Below are 18807 nucleotides of genomic sequence, written 5' to 3'. Positions count from 1 at the left end.
ATCGCGTAGATGGGATTCCATGTCTATCAAGAGAGACGCTAGATAGCTGATGTCAAACTGTGTACAAAATATTATACTGGTTATTTACGTTCATGTATGTTTGTTTACGTTTCACATGAAACGTGCAGAGCCTCAATATTTGATATGTTATGTTTTTAGATTTATTCACGGACTTTTATCAGAATAACGAGGCTGGTAGATTATCTGTATGCGCGAATGTTTGTGCTTTTTCAAAACGTATAGATAAGACTTGTTTAGCCGGATCCAGGATTTTGAACAATCTTAACATATTTGTTCTGACACTACATATCTCTTAAATCAATTCGAAGAACATTGTTTTCGCTAACGGTACCCTTGATAACCTTCATTAAACCCCCCATTTAAGTGGCTTCTTCAGGTATCAAGACAGAATCCCGTGTTTTTTCCCGTAACCTTTCAACAACGTATGTATCTTGAACAGTGTAGGTAGTAATTAACTCACCTTGTCTTCGGGATGTCTTGTTAGTCAAGACAAATGTTTACAGGCCCATTGATTACTTAGGAATTTGCAAAGTAAGGGCGTCTGCCTAGAGTACCTATTCTGATATTCCTAGCCTGTGTTTTTTGGAATACGTAACAAAAGAACAAAGAGGCGATCGGGTGGCTCTTGGCTCACGCGTCCGTCCGTCAGTATATAATTGCAGGAATATTGCGAAAGAAGTGTAAAACTAAATTCACACACCTACTGAACCATGCTCCCACGTGCACCCACTCACAACAAAGGTGATCACCTCCTTTGAACACCGAACCTTGCCGAGCATTAAAGCATTGATGTGACTCGCATAGCACCAGGGGTCGACACGCTACAAGGTTACATGTGAGTGTCAGGCTCAGTACCCCCACCACCCCCAACACCCCCACCCCCTCTCCATCCACTCTTACATCAGTGTAAAAAAGCTACCGCAGCTTAATTATTTTAGCATTTCACGAATGAAGCAATACTTATATCATCTAAGAGGAACAGCCAACAAATTATGGCATATCTATTCGATCAAACCGCACCTCTGAACCGACGGATTCAAGTAACACCAAACTGTAAAAAATCCTTTCCACATCAAATAGAAATCCCTGCATAAAGCAGAGTTGATGGTCGACTATATCATGAGCATGTGTTTATGAATCACTATCAAATAGTAATGATACCAGGTGTTCGCGAAAAGGTGAGCGTATCCTGCCAAAAACATTCACTAACTCACTTGTTTACACTGTCGTTCATGGAATCCATGTTGACGTATCTGATAGTTTCTATAGTAACCTAGATAATAGTCACAGTTTGTCACAGGTCAATCTATATGTACCTATATGTACATTAAATTTTTGGCTTTATACGGAAAAAAGTAAATATAAAATGCCAACGCGAGAGAATATCTTGAATGTCCGCCAAAACAGATTCCATAGGTCACAAAAGCAAACTAACGGTGAACATTACAGGAATGGATGATAATCAGTGATGACACCAGGTGTTCGCGAAAAGGGTAAGCACGCTCGCTCTACCGGTAGCACCCGCACACCCGTTTTTAAAATTATATTTTTCTGTGTTTTATATAATTATTATTATACTTACGAAATACGAAAACAAAATAAAAATCCACAAAGATGAATAAAGATAAAAACACAAAAGTACAAGTTTTGTTTCTATGAGATGACTCAACCGCTATCGACAGTAAATGCCAAGTCTCAAGATGATTGACGGAAAATATATATCTGAAGTGTTTTCCAGTGCAATTCGATTCAATGTACAATATATATTATTTAACAAGGATATTAGTCCTATACTTATGGCTATCTGTCAGACACATCTGCGTTGTTAATCGTAATAATATGTTGTGCACGCGCTTGGCCATATGTCATATTGATGTGACCAGTATTTATGCAGTGCCCCTAATAACAGCAGGGAATCGGTTACTTCAAAGGTAATGAATAGTTTGAAGCGAAACTGAGCCATTTCTTTTGATATTACTTTTAACTCCGTCAGACATTGTTAAGTATTCAGAGACTACCGCTTGAATATCTGTCATGAGGAATGATTAAACTAAATGCATTGTTGGTGATCTTGGTAGCATTATGTTTGTTTTGTTTTGGTTTTTTTGGGGTGACAGGATTGCCATACAAACTGCCGGGTAACAGAAAGTAAACACCATGTTTGATGGCGGCTAAAAAATAACCAAACAAGAAATGAGTGAGTGCGTGAGTGAGTTTGGTTTTACGCCGCTTTTAGCAATATTCCAGCAATATCACGGCGGGGGACACCAGAAATGGGATTCACACATTGTACCCATGTCGGGAATGGAACCCGGGTCTTCAGCGTGACGAGCGAACGCTTTAACCACTAGGCTACCCGACCGCCCCAAATGGTTATTCGATGGTGATTTGTTGTTACGGGTATCAAAGTTGTGTTTTGGACCTCATTTTTTCAGTGTTTCGGTGACTGTTTCATTTTCTGCCTAGTCTCGTTCTGATTCAGAGCAAACGTAATGTCAACATTGTGTGACTTTGACTTCGTGGTTTGGCAAGAATTCATCTGATATATAATTTGTCCGTCTTAAATACTTCGAAACACTTATTCGAATTGTCATGTCACTGAATTAAATTGTTGATACACTTTTGTGCGTTCTAGGTACAAGTTGGAAACCTCAAAAGACTAAAGACTTTTAAGATGATACATGTTTGTTGAATGTTTTCAATGACATTTGTGGAACATTATTGTAGAAAAGGAACATATCTTTAATATTATTCTTAAAATCTCGAGTTTTAACGATATATGTAGTTTTACATACCTGGTATTTCTGATATCTTAATTCTTTTGATTACGAGACGCTTGCTTCTTCTCACTAAAATTAATGTGATCGCACAGTATATTATGTAAGTATAAGTATACAGTAACACGAAGACAGCCAAGGCAACACATACATTGAAATACAGTACTGTTGAAATGATGGTACAACTCCTGTTTGTTTGTTGTTTAACGCCGCACTCAGCAATATTCCAGCTATATGACGGCGGTCTGTAAATAATCAAGTATGGACAATCCAGTGATTGACATCATGAGCATCGATCCATGCATCAAACAAGTCAGCGAGCCTGACCACCCGATCCCGTTAGTCGCCTCCTACGACAAGCATAGGTTGCTGAAGACCTATTGTAACCCGGATCTTCACGGGTCGGTACAACTACTGCAATTGTATACCTGCCCCAGTAGTCAACCCACCACAAAGCCGTGTTCACCTGGGATTCTCTTGTAGCAGTAGTTAAATTATATACTGAACTATGCATATGGCACTACCCGAACTAAAATATATAACATAGACAATTTCAGGCATATCATTAGCCGTTACTGACATGAACGGACTTTCTTAGTAGCGAGGGGTCATGAACAGTCATGCTGGTTGATATTTATACTACTCAAAAGAAGTTAAGGATCACCCGATTCTTTCATATTGGTAATGTTAATCTGTCATGGCATGAGAGATTAACTATTGTAATATGAAAGAATCAGGTGATCCTTAACTTCTTTTGAGTAGTATACTTCTTCGAAACACATTACATTTAAAATTTATATGCATGTTCATATATTCAAAAACGGCCAGGGCATCATCATCGTCATCATCATCAGCAGCATCATCAGCAGCATCATCATCAACAACAATCAGTGTGCACTCGACCTTTTATTCTCAGCTCCCTGGGAATATACATGGTGCCTGTGTGGCGATAGGCGATTTACAGTCTCGTTACCAGCTCCTTCTACCGGCATTTGATAGATACAGACGCCATCAAGACCAAATATCGGTGTCTCGGTATTCCACACCATGACTGTCATATATCTGCATTTATTGTGATCACAACCAATCTACAAAATATTTATAGGCAAGTCTAGCTAGCTGCATCCCGCAATAAAATCAGAATTACAAACATATTTTGCAGAAGAGAGAGATGTATCGTGTTATAAAATATCTCACAGACAAAATATTGGTCTGGTATTTCCCAACCGGTGTAGTATTTGTTGCAACACGTTGCAAGTATTGTGACAGGTATATGGCTTTCCCCACAAGTCTCCTGTATGGGGCTTGGCAGCATCTTCCGCTCAACCGGCAGTTGTCATTGATAACGTATGGGAAGTGTGAGTGGCAGGCCCTTGGCTGTGATAGAGTGAACGTCCTGGCACCTCACGCCCTCGACTGCTGGCTGCAGTGATGTAGTATGTCAGAGATCATCAGTATACGGTCTCTGAGTATGCATATGCTTGTATGGGTGACTTCTGGCTTATGGGTCTTTGCTGCCGGACGGATAGTAATTTAACTGCCCATCCAATATCAACTTAAGTGAGGAAGACTGGTCTAGAATGGGGAGGGCACTGCTGTTCTCGAAGATGTTTTCTGCTGCCCTAATGGGATGGGTAGTGTTGGTCTAGCAGATACTTCTAGTTGTATGAATGGGGTGGGTAGTGTTGGTCTAGCAGATACTTCTAGTTGTATGAATGGGATGGGTAGTGTTGGTCTAGCAGATACTTCTAGTTGTATGAATGGGGTGGGTAGTGTTGGTCTAGCAGATACTTCTTGTTGTATGAATGGGGTGGGTGGTGTTGGTCTAGCAGATACTTCTAGTTGTATGAATGGGGTGGGTAGTGTTGGTCTAGCAGATACTTCTTGTTGTATGAATGGGATGGGTAGTGTTGGTCTAGCAGATACTTCTAGTTGTATGAATGGGATGGGTAGTGTTGGTCTAACAGATACTTCTAGCTGTATGATTTGGATAGGTAGTGTTGGTCTAGCAGATATTTCTAGTTGTATGAATGGGATAGGTAGTGTTGGTCTAGCAGACACTTGTAGCTGTATGAATGAGATGGGTAGTGTTGGTCTAGCAGATACTTCTAGTTGTATGAATGGGATGGGTAGTGTTGGTCTAGCAGATACTTCTAGTTGTATGAATGGGATGGGTAGTGTTTATCTAGCAGATACTTCTAGTTGTATGAATGGGATGGGTAGTGTTGGTCTAGCAGATGGTTCTATAAGATACTTCTATAAGTAGCTACGCGATAAATGGCAAAGAACAATGAAGAATGAAGCGTGAAGAATGACGAAGTTTATTTCACGATAAATCATTGTTCTATCATGACGTCATTTCTGGAGATTCGAGTATGCGGAGTGTCTAGAAAGATGTTCCTCACAGATGTAGCTGAGCTTCGGAGATAAACTCAGTGGCCGAACGATTGCATCCAAAAGTTGTAGAGAGTTGACAATCGGTATTAGGAGAACAGGTACAGAGATCGACGTGAGGATTGTGGGAATATGCGGGGAAATATGAAACTAACCAACCTGTACGTGACATGGACTTGCACGACATTTCCGTAGTCGGATTCTATTCAGGGAGTCATCATTATCAAAATTTTGGTAAATATTTTCAAAGCTTGTACATTATATCAACACCCTTAAAGAGGCTGTACATAATGTTGATATCTCATATCGGATGGGGTGGGTAGTGATGGCGTTGGACTAAAGGCATTAGCCATGAAACACGCCGGGCACACTAGAACACATATTGTGACTATTCGATCTTCATATTAGTCCCGGCCCGCCTCCGTGGTCTAGAGGTAGAGCGCCCAGAGAACGGAAGGTCCGGGGTTCGATCCCCGGCCGCGTCATACCAAAAGACGTTAAAGATGGTACTTGTTGTTACCCTGTCTGGCGCTCTGCATTAAGGGGCTAAAACAAGGACTGGTCGGTTCGGAGTCAGTATACTGTGTCTGAGTGGGCTGTTAAACTGCGGCATGGTATCTCAGTGAGCTAGCACCATAAATCGGCATCAGTCCGGACTAGTACAAGCAGCCACACACAAGTACATGCACGTCGCTATATACGTGCAATAATCTTGGACGCGACGTTAAACCCCATTTCACCTCACCTCATATTAGTCCCCAATAGTCGGCTCCAATATCAAGTATATATGTGACACTGGACGCCTATTTCCGGACACACGTTCCTCTGGGAGTGAAACATGGAACTAGAGTACAACTAGGCTCCATGATGGCCTTAAAAAGTGCTGTCTAAAGACTGTCCACCAGTCTACCCTCACGCACAGAGTGGATAGATATGGGCAATGCAGAACACCGTCATTAGGCAAAACGGATTTGGCGTCGACGACGCAGTGTCATACGCGAGGCGATCTGTCAAACGGGAGATAAAAAGTGCTCTGGAAATCTCCGAACAGGGTCTTTATCGTTTTTGCTTTCACGACATTTAGAATTGTAGGCATTGTCCTAAAAGAATTATTTAGGATCATCTCTTTTTTGTGGTGGCCGTGATGGGTTTCCGTACATCTACATGTACTTGAGTACACGATGGGGAGGCTTTTAGGCCTCCCTTTGGAATTCAAACTGACAGTTTTGTGAACAGTAGTAAATGTTTATCAACACATGAAGGTGTGTTACGGGATCACGTCATCATTTTGTGTGTACAATTGGGATTAAGTTTGCAAAATGGCATGATAAGACTATTATTATTGTTGATGGTATTATTATCATTTACAGATTAAAATAAAAAATGCAGACATAAAGAGGGTTTAGGTGATCCTGGCAAAGTCAGGCTGGTTAGGCTCATCATCAGCCTAGGCCCTTGCCCCCTCTACACGCAGCCCAAACAGCGACAGGAAACGCTGCCTGGTCGAACGCACCCAGAATTTTTTCGGAGTATGTGAAGACTCGCTAACAATTTTGTATTTTTCATTTTCCGTGACGCCCTCTACATATTCTGGGTCGTACCATGGATGGACCTCTGTGTCAAAACCACAAGCATGGCGAAGACGGTAATAAAATGATCGATCCACTCATGTCGTTGTGTTCGTGCCAAAGCTGGGCATCCACTGACAATGTGTTGGACAGTCTCATTAAATTCATTGCATATTTCGTATTTACATTTTGAGGCAGAGTCACATATTGACGGTTTCGAGTGGGAAGTGACTGGTCCTGAGCAGGAAACAGAAAGACTTCTGTTTCACTTTTCAGGCCAATCGACTTCATCCAAGCGAAGGACTCTTACCGTTGCTGATCCACTCAACACACTGCACGTAAACTCGGCACACGCTTGGTTGACACACATTTCTGTACCAGCAGTACAGAACCATCTACGAAATCAACATTGATATTGAGATTATGTCCTACATAATTATTATTATTATTCCAACAATGATGCTTACAATATTGTTCCTGAAGACAGTAGTAAACAATATATAATCTTAAATATGTATGAGAACATCAATAAATGAAACCAATTGTGTCATGTTCGATATAACGGACACACATGCACACACGCACACACACACACACACACACACACACACACACACACACACACACACACACACACACACACACACACACACAATACGCACACACACACAATACGCAAACACACACAATACGCACACGCGCATACATCACATGCAGTCACGTCCAACAACACACGAACTCACACACTCGACTTTAACGTTGTATATGTATGTGACCCACCAGGAGAAAGGGGACCTTATGGGTGTTAGGATACAATTGTGCTGTGACGTCATGAGACGATTGACGTCAACTTTCACCAGTGAGATTCGCCATGTGTACTGTACAAAAATATCTTATTTTTCTCTCGTTAGTTCTTGATGTATTAAAAACATTTAATTTATTTCAAAACCTTTTAGCATACATGTCTAACTACTTTCAATTCATCGATTATTATGTCTGAAAACTGCAATATCTCATATATATTATGTATATATATCGTAGGCAAGTCTAGATCAAACTAAACCAAGTCTAGTTTCCTTGATTCCATATGAAAACAGCAGAGGAGGAAAGGCTCCTTTGAAAAAAATAAGTTACAACTATTTAAAAAAATATTTTCAAAGACTATGTGTCAATCTATAGCACAACCTACAATCTGGCTTTCCGAACCACTGAAAATAGAACCAAATGTTGATAGCACCACAGACATATCTTATCAGCATGGCCCTGACACTCGTGGCTAGGTCAATAGTCCCACCATAACGTTTGCTTGTCCACATGTGGTTTGCTCGGCCACAGGTACCGCAAGTCAAGTTTGCGACCAGCGCAAGTGAATAGGGCCAGGTCGATCATATTTCACAGGTCGTAGAGTTGAGGTGAAATTTGGTTTAACGTGGCGGGCAAGAATTATTGCGCTTATATACTCACGTGCACGCACGTGTGTGTTCCTGGTTGTGCTTGTCCGGACTTATACAGGAGTTATGGAGCACGGAGACTCCCAGTCGACCAGTCCTTCTTTTATGTCCTTAATGCATAGTGCAAGGCAAGAAGACAAGTACAATCCTTAAACCCCCTTTGGTATGACGCAGCCGGGATCGAACCACCCAACTTCGGGCAGACCCTCTATCCACTAGACCATTGGGGCGATCCACTGGTCGTCGACTTCATCGTAGTGTGACGTCATGCACATGCATATTGCAGTCCTTCTGTTATTCACAATCAGGATATATATACACTACAGCCTACCTCAAGGGAATGTTTCAGAACAGACATACTACAATATTATACAGCAGAATGATTGGTTAGTGATATTTTGCATAATATTCTATACCAGACCTTTTGGCCAGAGAGGATGTGGATGGGCCATGACTGTTAGCATCTGAACCAATTCCCGACGTTCACGGGATGCAATTCCAGGCTTGTTGTGACAAGCGTAAAGATGAGGGATGGGTTCGACTGCCGTTGAGGCGATTTGCTGCTATATCCTTAAACATTCCTTCTTTGTTGTTAAACACGGGATATGGAGCTGGGTGTTGTTGTTGGGGAGGAATTAGCGTGGTGTTGAACAGTGTTGATCGTATGTAGCATCCCCGCTACACTCACCAGTAGGTTTGAAGAGGCTTCAGGTGAACAGCAACGTGTTTGTTGGTGAACACGTTTGTTCGACGTGGTGCTCAGGGAAGCAAATTTGAGTATATATTTCTTGTTTCATGGATGGTTTTCATTTCAAGGCTGAGTGGTGAAGTGATTGAAGGGAAAAGGAACAGTTGAAGCGATTTATTAGTGAAATGGGATGCGTGCAGGGTTTTGCGGAGTTGCAGTTTCCGTGATGTCACGTGTATTATCTAAATGAATCGTGGATGGGAATCTCTGTAATCAGCTGTTTCACGCTCGTGTGCATGTGTGCCAGTGAGCGTCTCACACACGTGATTTACGTGCATTCTTGGAGGTTTCACAAACACAACGCTCAAAATATCTATCATCCTCGGCACCGGTGTACCCACATTGGTGTAACCAGTCCCTTGCTTTGATCAATCAGATCACTTGATACATACACTCCAGTTTGAATGGCAGCCGTGTGATTGAAATAGACATGTGTATATTGCTGTCAATCACAACTTGGTCCGCTCCTGAAACTACATTTACAGAATAATAGTAAATTACATTACTTCCAACTTTTCCGTCTCTGAACACGTTCTTAAGAAGGTCACAGTGCGCGTCAGAGATTGAACAAGCTGTTGACGAGAGTTCGATATTCGTCAAGGGATAAGGAAATGGACAACTAAACAGCGCACGGAATATAACACTACTGGGTTAATTATTTTGGATGATAGATGTGTATTTCGAGGATCGTGAACAAGAAACCTGCCCACCCCATGTACAACGTTTCACCCAATAATCACAGCGTTGAATGACTTCAAGCTTGATCTGCTTTTCAGAGTCGCCATCCGCGCATACACACGTTGTATTGTGTTACACGAGTGCTTGAACCAGTCCATATAACGTATATACTTGACTGGGCTCTTTCTACATGCTATTCAACTGAGTGACAGCAAGACGCGACGTGTGATGTATATTACAATCAACGAAGATATGGATCAGTCGCGTGAGATTATGTGCCTTTAAATAACCACCTGTATAACGCAGTTACACACTTGAACGCTGACACGACATTCCTTCAACCGATATGAGGCCAACTCCATATGCGAAGTAAACAATATTGAGTCATATACCTGTTGATATCGGGCGGGATAATTGCTTCTGTTGTTTACTGAAGCTGATCATGAAACGACACCTTGGAGATTTTACGCAGGTACATATTGTTTGTTCACCGACAAAGGTTGTTGATCAGATCTGTGTTGTGAAGCCGTGTATGTTTAATACATATAATTTACTGCGTTGATCACCGATACACAACTGAAACCTTACCTGTAAAAAAGTGTTTAACAATCTGGCGTTCAGTTAAATTCGTTTGAGGATTGGACCTTTACTTTTTGGCACTGTTGGTTATGATTCCTAAAACGACTTCCATGCAACGGTACGTTGTGTGACATTATATCTTGTTATATTTAACCACGCTATCTTGACGTACCTGATTGATATATCTACAATAGTATTATATGAAGAATTCATTCGGATGTGTGAGTAAATTATCATTAATGATCATATGTTAAATACCAACAGCATCAATTTGACATACACAAACGAACGTACGTGATCCTGACGTTTAAGCGTTAACGTCAATCATCAACCTCGTTAAACCAGAAGTAGATCTACCTCCTACTACAATCGGGACATATCAAGTTCCATCGAATGAAGGTAACAATAAATTTGTTCATTCGACCGCCGTGGTTACTATCGACATGCAAGCACTAACAGTGTGCTTGAGAGACAAGGCCCACTGACCCGTCACACTAACTCACAGCCCTCCTGAACGCTTGACAACTTCGCGCTTAGGACAGACAACAAGTACAGATGGGATTTCATACCAGGGCGACAAGCACGTCGGCTGTGTAGACTAGACAGAAATAAGTTAGGCTTGTGATATTCCAACGCATCTTGACTTTGTAACGGGCACAGTTGTGATGTTTCTGCACGTGTTCTATGATTTGACGGAGTCAGTTTATCAACATAATGTGGCGAACATTGTTGTAAATAACAGATTGTGACTGGTCACTGTAAGGCAATTCGGTTAGTCCAGTGGATCGGGTAGAGGATGACCAGTACGGGTTGTATGTGAGTCGTGTTTCCCATGAAGGACGTTTCATATCGTCTTGTTATCTTTTAAAAAAGTGAAAAAGAAGAAGATGTACATGTGATTGACAGCTATTTTCCGCGACCACGTTTTTTCCGGATACGACCTCCTCCCGAAGAGATCGCTATGGATAAATAAATCTGACATCATATGTGCTTTATACTTTACTTCAGCAAACAAACCATGAGCGTGTTTCCTCGAGCTATACCTCACCGATAAAATCCGAACGTGTGTTTCCTCGAACTATACTTCACCGATAGGATCCATACGCGTGTTCCATCAAACTATACTTCACCTATAGGATCCATACACGTGTTCCATCAAACTATACTTCACCTAAAGGATCAATACGCGTGTTTCCTCAAACTATACTTCACCTATAGGATCCATACGTAAGTTTCCTCAAACTATACTTCACCTATAGGATCCATACGCGTGTTGCCCCAAACTATACTTCACCTAAAGGATCTATACGTGTGTTTCCTCGAATTATACCTCTCCTATAGGATCCATACGTGTGTTTCCTAAAACAATACTTTAGTTGTAATTGAGGCTGTAGTTTATACCTCGACATCTGCCGCGCATCTTCACCATGGTTTACACCTATCTGAATCACACCATCCATCCCCATCTTCCTCACCAGATCACGTTGCTAGAGAAGTTCAAGCAGCAGCAGGTGCTCAAGAAGGCCTATCTTCAGTGTCAGGAGCGTCATAACTCTACACTCTCTACACTTACAGGTAGGTCGCTGTTTATTTATTTTTAGTTTATCTGTCACTGAGTCTATGAACGTGACTTATAATGAATAATGGATGTTACACAGATAACGAGGGGAGGGGAGCACATCCCTATCCTCATAATCACCCACCAACACACTCACATCCACATCCACACACCCACAGCCACATCCACACCCACGCAGATACAGACATCCACACTTGCACCCATACCCACACACATGCCCACAGCCATTGCCACACCCACATCCATACTTCGACACCCAAGCGGACTCTCACACCAACTCCCACTTTCCCACTTACATAACCGTCTCCATCTTCACAGGCAACCACCCACACCAACACCTCCACACACACACACACAGCCACAGCCACACCGACGCACACCCACACCTCCACACACCCTAAATAACACAAACACACACACACACACACTCACCAACACACCCCACTGGCACCAACACACACACCTCCACACACACACACCTCCACACACATGTAGGGAGCTTGCAGTTTCATACAAAAGGATAGCAAATATTACTAAACAATCTCATCACATTCAAACTGGGCTCTGTCTTTTCAAATCGATAGCAATGGAGGCGCCATTGGTTAATTAACTTAGGCACTTGAGCAACTTCCGCCCCCGCCTTTAGGATATTGCTAACTCCGTGAATGGCGTGCCAATGAGTGAGTATGGTTTTACGCCGCTTTTAGCACTTTTGTCAGGACGGAGGACACCAGAAATGGGCTTCACACATTGTACCCATGTGGGGAATAGAACCCGAGTATTCAGCGTGACGTGCGAACGCTTAACCCACTAGGCTACTCCACCGCCCCGACAATGAGAGTATTGGAACACTGCTGTTCAAACCAAACACTGCCTCTCCTGTAATGAATATTCCTGAACATGGTTATAACCCAGAGGGTGATTGTTTTGACTGATAGTAAACCAAGTAAGTGTTTCAACGAACTCGACTATGGCGCCAAATCTTCGTGCATTGGTCGCGATATAGGGAACATTCGTTTTACTGTTGAGTACCCTTGTTTGGATTTTCTTGGTTTTAGCAATAGTTAACGTTTTTAGTACTTATACATTATGAAACTGCATGTTTTAAAGTTAATTTGGTGTCTATCTTGTTCTCTTCTCCAGTATTTTTAACGTATTAAACAGTGTAAGCTGCAAACCTTTAAACAGCGAAAGTGACAAACTTATGAAATAGTGAAGGCTGCACTCCCTTAAAACAATGAAAGTGACAAACTTATGAAATAGTGAAGGCTGCACTCTCTTCAAACAGTGAAAGTGACAAACTTATGAAATAGTGAAAGCTGCGCACCCTTAAAACAATGAAAGTGACAAACTTATGAAACAGTGAAAGCTGCACACCCTTAAAACAATGAAAGTGACCAACTTATGAAATAGTGAAAGCTGCACACCCTTAAAACAATGAAAGTGACAAACTTATAAAATAGTGAAAGCTGCACACCTTTAAAACAGTTAAAGCTGCAAACGTACAAAACACTGAAAGCGACACACTTATACACAGTGAAAGCTGCACACTTTTGAAACAGTGAAAGCGACATATCTATAAACAGTGAAAGCTGCACAGCTTTAAAACAGTGAAAGTGACAAACTTATAAAATAGTGAAAGCTGCACAGCTTTAAAACAGTTAAAGCTGCAAACGTATACAACGGTAAAAGCGACACACATATAAAACAGTGAAAGCTGCACACCTTTAAAACAGTGAAAGCGACAAACCTTTGAAATAGTGAAGCTGCAAACCTATGAAACAGTAAAAGCGGTATATCTATAAAACAGTATATATAACAATTTTATTATCAATAATTCGCCAGATATCAATGAATAATAGCGCGTATTTTGTATATGCGAGTTGTGACCGGTACGATTCGTTTCTCAAAACATGTCATGTTCTATGTAGGGAGAACATTATTAACGCACGCGAGATATGCCTCAAGGCATTCGAGGTGTCATAAAAACTGACAGAAAAGGTAAGGGAACAATTATAAGAGGGGCACTTCATGTACCGTATGTACGTCGAGATATTGTTTGACGATAAAAGGAAAAAAAAATTTAGCTTCAGGTTTACAAAACAAATATAATTTTTCTCTGTCTGTCCTAGAAATGAATAATTTATGCTGCCGGTCAAAACTGCTTCCGCTCCTCCGGGTGTCATGAAACTGCACAAAAAGATGATTTGTCGGTGACAAGGATTCCCCCTCCCTCCTCCATATTCCACCCCACCCCGAATAATAAATCGTAAGCGCCTGAATCTGTCTATTTTTCTTTGCAGATTCACACACATATATATGTCTTTGTGGAACACGAAAACCTCTTATAATGCATACCACACACCTAATCCCTCTGACGTATAACGACCGCCTCCGTGGTCTTGTGGTAGAGCGTCCGCCCGGAGAGCGGAAGGTCCAGGGTTCGATCCCGGGCCACGTCATACAAAAAGACGTTAAAAGATTGTACTTGTTGTTACCCTGTCTGGCGCTCGGCATTAAGGGGCTAAAACAAGGACTGGTCGGCTCGGAGTCAGTATACTGTGTCTGAGTGGGGTATTCATGTTAAACTGCGGCATGGTATCTCAGTGAGCTAGCACTATAAATCGGCATCAGTCCGGACTAGTACAAGCAGCCACACACACACATACACGTGCATGCACGTCGCTATATAAGTGCAATAATCTTGGACGCGACGTTAAACCCAATTTCACCTCACCTCACCTGACGTATAACATTCCTATTGTTAAAGACGAGCCCGTGTTACTTGGCCGCAGCTAACTGTCCCCTTTCCGTGGGTATTACTATAGCGTCACTATTTTTCAGCTGTCTGCTTTTGTTGAATATTGCTTCTACCTCTGCTAACGGAGTATGCAATTTCGTTTTGTCAGAATGCTATTTCGTATTGACATAAGAGGGTGTGAAAACTGCCAACGCGTCAGTTTGACTCTTTGTCTCTGATCCACCGGGATCCTACATGCGTACACTAGCTTGGACTTATCAAGTGAGGTTGAGTTTGACTGAGCCAATTTGGCTTTTGAAGTTATTACCCTGACAACTGGGAATATGAATTGCGGAATTAGTGCTGCGGTGCGAATTGGGAGTTAGGATTGCGGAATTAGTATGACAGAGGCCAATATACCGGTACCCACGTGAATAGTTGGCATCTGCGTCGGTGGCTTGATGCGGAATGTAATTAGGAGTATACTTCAGGGTTGATAGTGCAATATCGCGAATGATAAGCTTGAGTGACTGTGGTTTTCTCTTCTGTTCAACGAAACATGCAACACATATTGACCCTGACGCTCATGTCAGTTTCCAGGGAGTTTTAACCCCGATTGTCTTACGAAAGGGCGTGTATAAAACTGCTGGATCTTGTATGACCAATATGTCTGGTGTAAAGCTTTGTTTGTTTGTTTGTTTGTTTGTTTGTTTGTGTGTTTGTTTGTTTGTTGTTTAACGCCGCACTCGTCCAGCTGTATGACGATGGTCTGTAAAGTCTAAGTCTGGACTTGACTACGTAGTTTTGACAAAATGAACATCGATCTTCGCAATTGGGATGCGATGATGTTTAGGTACGTACAAATATTGTGATACGATGACTGCATCAACCAAGTCAGCGAGCCTGACCACTCGATCCCATTCGTCTCCTCTTAACGACAAGCATGTATTGCTGAATACCATATATCTACCCGGCTCTTTACGGGTATGGTCGAAATAATGAGTGAGGGTGGTTTTACGCCGTTCTGCACAGGGCGAGGGTCAGCTAAATGTGGAAAGAAAGTGCACAGAGATGCGACACATTAACCTCATTAACTGTATAAAATTATCAAATTCTTCAATCTTAAAAAACATATCTTGAGCATATAGATGTTTTTTGACAGTCGTTTGTATTTAGATTCACTGAACTTCAACCAGGGCTTTGAATCCTTCTTCTTGCAGATCCTTGGTTTGTCAGCACCGCGGCTTTCCGCTACTTTCAGTTGACATCCATGAAATGTGTCTCTCCCGACCCGACACCTTTAAGACTATGAAAGTCAAGTGATCTAAAATAAGATGTTTTACTCCGATGCTAAACCTCTGTACCTGAGGACACTTCTATATAAGGTCGTGGGCACAGGGGCAAGTCGTCCAAGGCGCCGCGATTCGCTGTGCAGAGTTGCGTCCCTTGGACACATGAAACATATGATTGTTGGTTCGAATCCTGGTTCGCCCCGATTATGTTTCTAGGTTTGTCAGCACCATACCCATACACGTGGGTTTCACCGATGTGGTAAACGTCTGAGACCTGCATCACTTCAGTCTTTCATCCCGCATTAAGCTGACACGCCGCGATATAACTGGAATACTGTTAAAAGCGGCGTTAAACCCAACTCACTCACTCACTCTATATAAGGTCGTGTCAGGTGAACTTTCTAAATAGGCTTCTGTTGAGGTGTCCCCAGATCTTGACTTGTATATTGGAGTAATGATCTGATTTTAATGAGACTGGTGTAATTGATGACTTTATTGCTGCGCGCGCGTGTGTATGTGATTGTTGGTGCGTGTGTGTATGCTTTCTTATACTAGTTCACACTAATGCCTCTTTATAGTGCTTTCCTTCTTAAATACCATGCTGCATAAATAGTATGTCTGCGATTGTCTTTAGGAACATTTTGATAGGTCAGTTCACTGGTGTAATTTAGCTTCGCCATTGAGTACCTTGTAGATTAGAGATAGTGAGTGAGTATAGTTTTACGCCGCTTTTAGCAGTATTCCAGCAAAAACGGCGGGGGACACCAAGATTAGAGATAAGATCAAGGCAGTGTAGCGTGGCCATGCATGTGACACTGACATGACAAGAGTGAGGAGAGCTGTCTATACAAGCATTAGTCACACAATGTTAACTTCAGCCGTATGTAGTCACAATTAAGTTCCAGTTGATGCAATTAGAATTAGCTTATTCCTTTGCGTTTATGGAGGTTTTCACGTAAAAACCAATGGCACACTGTACATATAATAAATACTTCAACAATGACAACTTCATCGGGATTTTATTTAAAAAAATTATTGCCCTCAGAGAAAGCGCGAAAGAAATAATAATTTAAAAGAAGAAATTGTCTGCCACAAAATTACATTGTTGCAAGGTGTTCTTGATCTTAATTTAGCTTGGCTGATTGTTGTAATTGAAAGAAAATATCTGGTTTAGCAGCTGTATGTGAAACAAATATCTAGCCCCATACAAAATCCACATTTATGACTTCAGTTTGCAGCCTGAGCCGGGCTCGTCGTGTACGCGATGAGAAGTCCACAAACAAGTCCACTGTTCGCGCGCAAGCTTCTCAGCTCGTGGGGAGTCAGAAGGCGAATGCGTCCCCATTGCTCTTTGTCTGTCTTAAATGTAAGACCCGCCTGGCATGCGGCCACGTTGATTGACGAGGGTTATGTGGTCAGATAGGTGCAGCCGTGATGACTGTTCAAACAAAAAAGAAATGGTCTGGCACAAAAAAAACTCAGATACCTCTTGCTTATGCATTTGAAACCTCGCCTTCAAACGAACAGTTGGTTTATCTCGTAAATGACACCCGCAAAGTTGATAAAGCTTGATAGAGAAAACATAATAGTACAACTATTTATAATCTGTTTCGTTTCGTGTGTTTTGTCGATTTAATATCTGTGTACTGTTTTGCGTATCCCTGTGCCGAGGCACAACAATAATACGTAGAGTCTAAAAGAATGGAATTTATTTAATGAGTCGTGACGTTTACACGTTTATGTTTTGAAATATTAAAGTTTGTTAATCTGATTAACACCCCTGTAAAAGCCACACCAACGGATCAAACAAACAAACGAGCTGAATTCTTTAATGAAATGATTCATCTTGGCTTCTGTTTGACATAAAACAATTCTAGTACAAATCTAACGAGCTGTGCTTAGTAGGTCGACACCTTTTTGTGAGAAACTGATGTTTGATGGCAAAGAAACGAGGAGCTGCTATAATTAACATTGGCGTTTTTATTAATTTCCTCACGCATAATTTGACAGATGATTGATTGCTTTCCATAAGTGTGGTCCTCGTAATGCACGAACAAGTAAGTGTGTGAGTGTGTGTGTGTGTGTGTGTGTGTGGGGGGGGGGGGGGGGGGGGGGGGGGGGGGGGTGAAGATTACCTCTCGCCGCAATCAGTAGTATTCGAGAAGACTATTAATAACTGAGTCTTGGCCATGGGTGGATGAGTTGGGTTTAACGCCGCTTTGAACAGTATTCCATTTATATCGCGCTGTATCAGCGAACCGAGATTCGAACTCACTATCATAGGTTTCTGGCGTGATCAAGGGACGCCACTCTGCACAGCTAATTCCAGCGCCTTACATGTCTGTGCTACCATGTGTGTGTTGGGCCATGAAAACCTGTGGTTGATAGTGTGAGCGACAATTCCAACCGTCAGATACACTAAACGTTTTTGTTTTTGTGGCAAGCATTTGGTACATGGGATCTTCTCTGCCCCGAAATCGCCACGGGGAATAAATAACATTCCTATCAAAATAATATAACAACGTGTTTGTAGACACTGTTTCTTTATTTTTGCTATTACTGTTTATAAAACAATGGTTGTACATGTTTAATCGCATATTGTGGAACAGACACAGTGTACCATCGTCAATAATTGTTGGGGTGCATGTGTACTTCTGTATCATGTATCACACCTCTTCCGTGGTCAAGTGAATAGGACCCGTGAAGATTCCGGGGTAGAATAGGTCTTCAGCAACCCATGCTTGCCGTAAAAGGCTCGCTGACTTGGTTGATGCATGTGATCGATCCCAATTGCGTGGATCGATGCTCATGATATCAATTACTCGATTATTTACAGACCGCTGTCATATAGCTGGAATATTGCTGAGTGCGGCGTTAAACAACAAACCAACCAAAATCAAGTGAATAGACAGCCCGAATAGCTGCAGGTCCGTGGTTCGATCCCTTGTTCTTTTAAGACGTTAGAAAATGGTACTTTTTG

The 18807-nt window shown here is 41.9% G+C and overlaps 1 protein-coding gene across 3 annotated transcripts in view; it reads left to right on the top strand.

The window, feature by feature from the left end:
• Positions 1 to 18807, top strand: part of LOC124142631 (secretin receptor-like) — a 163723-nt gene that overhangs the window by 114702 nt on the left and 30214 nt on the right. Inside the window, exons 1-2 of one of the 3 annotated variants that reach the window (XM_048390342.1) lie at positions 9987 to 10109; positions 11695 to 11791. The exons of 1 other annotated variant lie outside the window; for it this stretch is intronic. In XM_048390342.1, coding sequence (XP_048246299.1) covers positions 10080 to 10109; positions 11695 to 11791 — 127 coding nt within the window. In that variant the 5' untranslated portion in view covers positions 9987 to 10079. Of the gene's footprint in view, positions 1 to 9986; positions 10110 to 11694; positions 11792 to 18807 lie in introns of those variants that run through there. One more of the 3 variants, XM_046511202.2, reaches the window with a different exon arrangement.

Source organism: Haliotis rufescens, unplaced genomic scaffold (assembly GCF_023055435.1).
Source record: "Haliotis rufescens isolate VD_foot unplaced genomic scaffold, xgHalRufe1.0.p SCAF_10, whole genome shotgun sequence".
Lineage (NCBI taxonomy): Eukaryota > Metazoa > Mollusca > Gastropoda > Lepetellida > Haliotidae > Haliotis > Haliotis rufescens.
The sequence above is the reverse complement of the archived record's forward strand: the minus strand, read 5'-3'. Positions and strand labels throughout refer to the sequence as shown.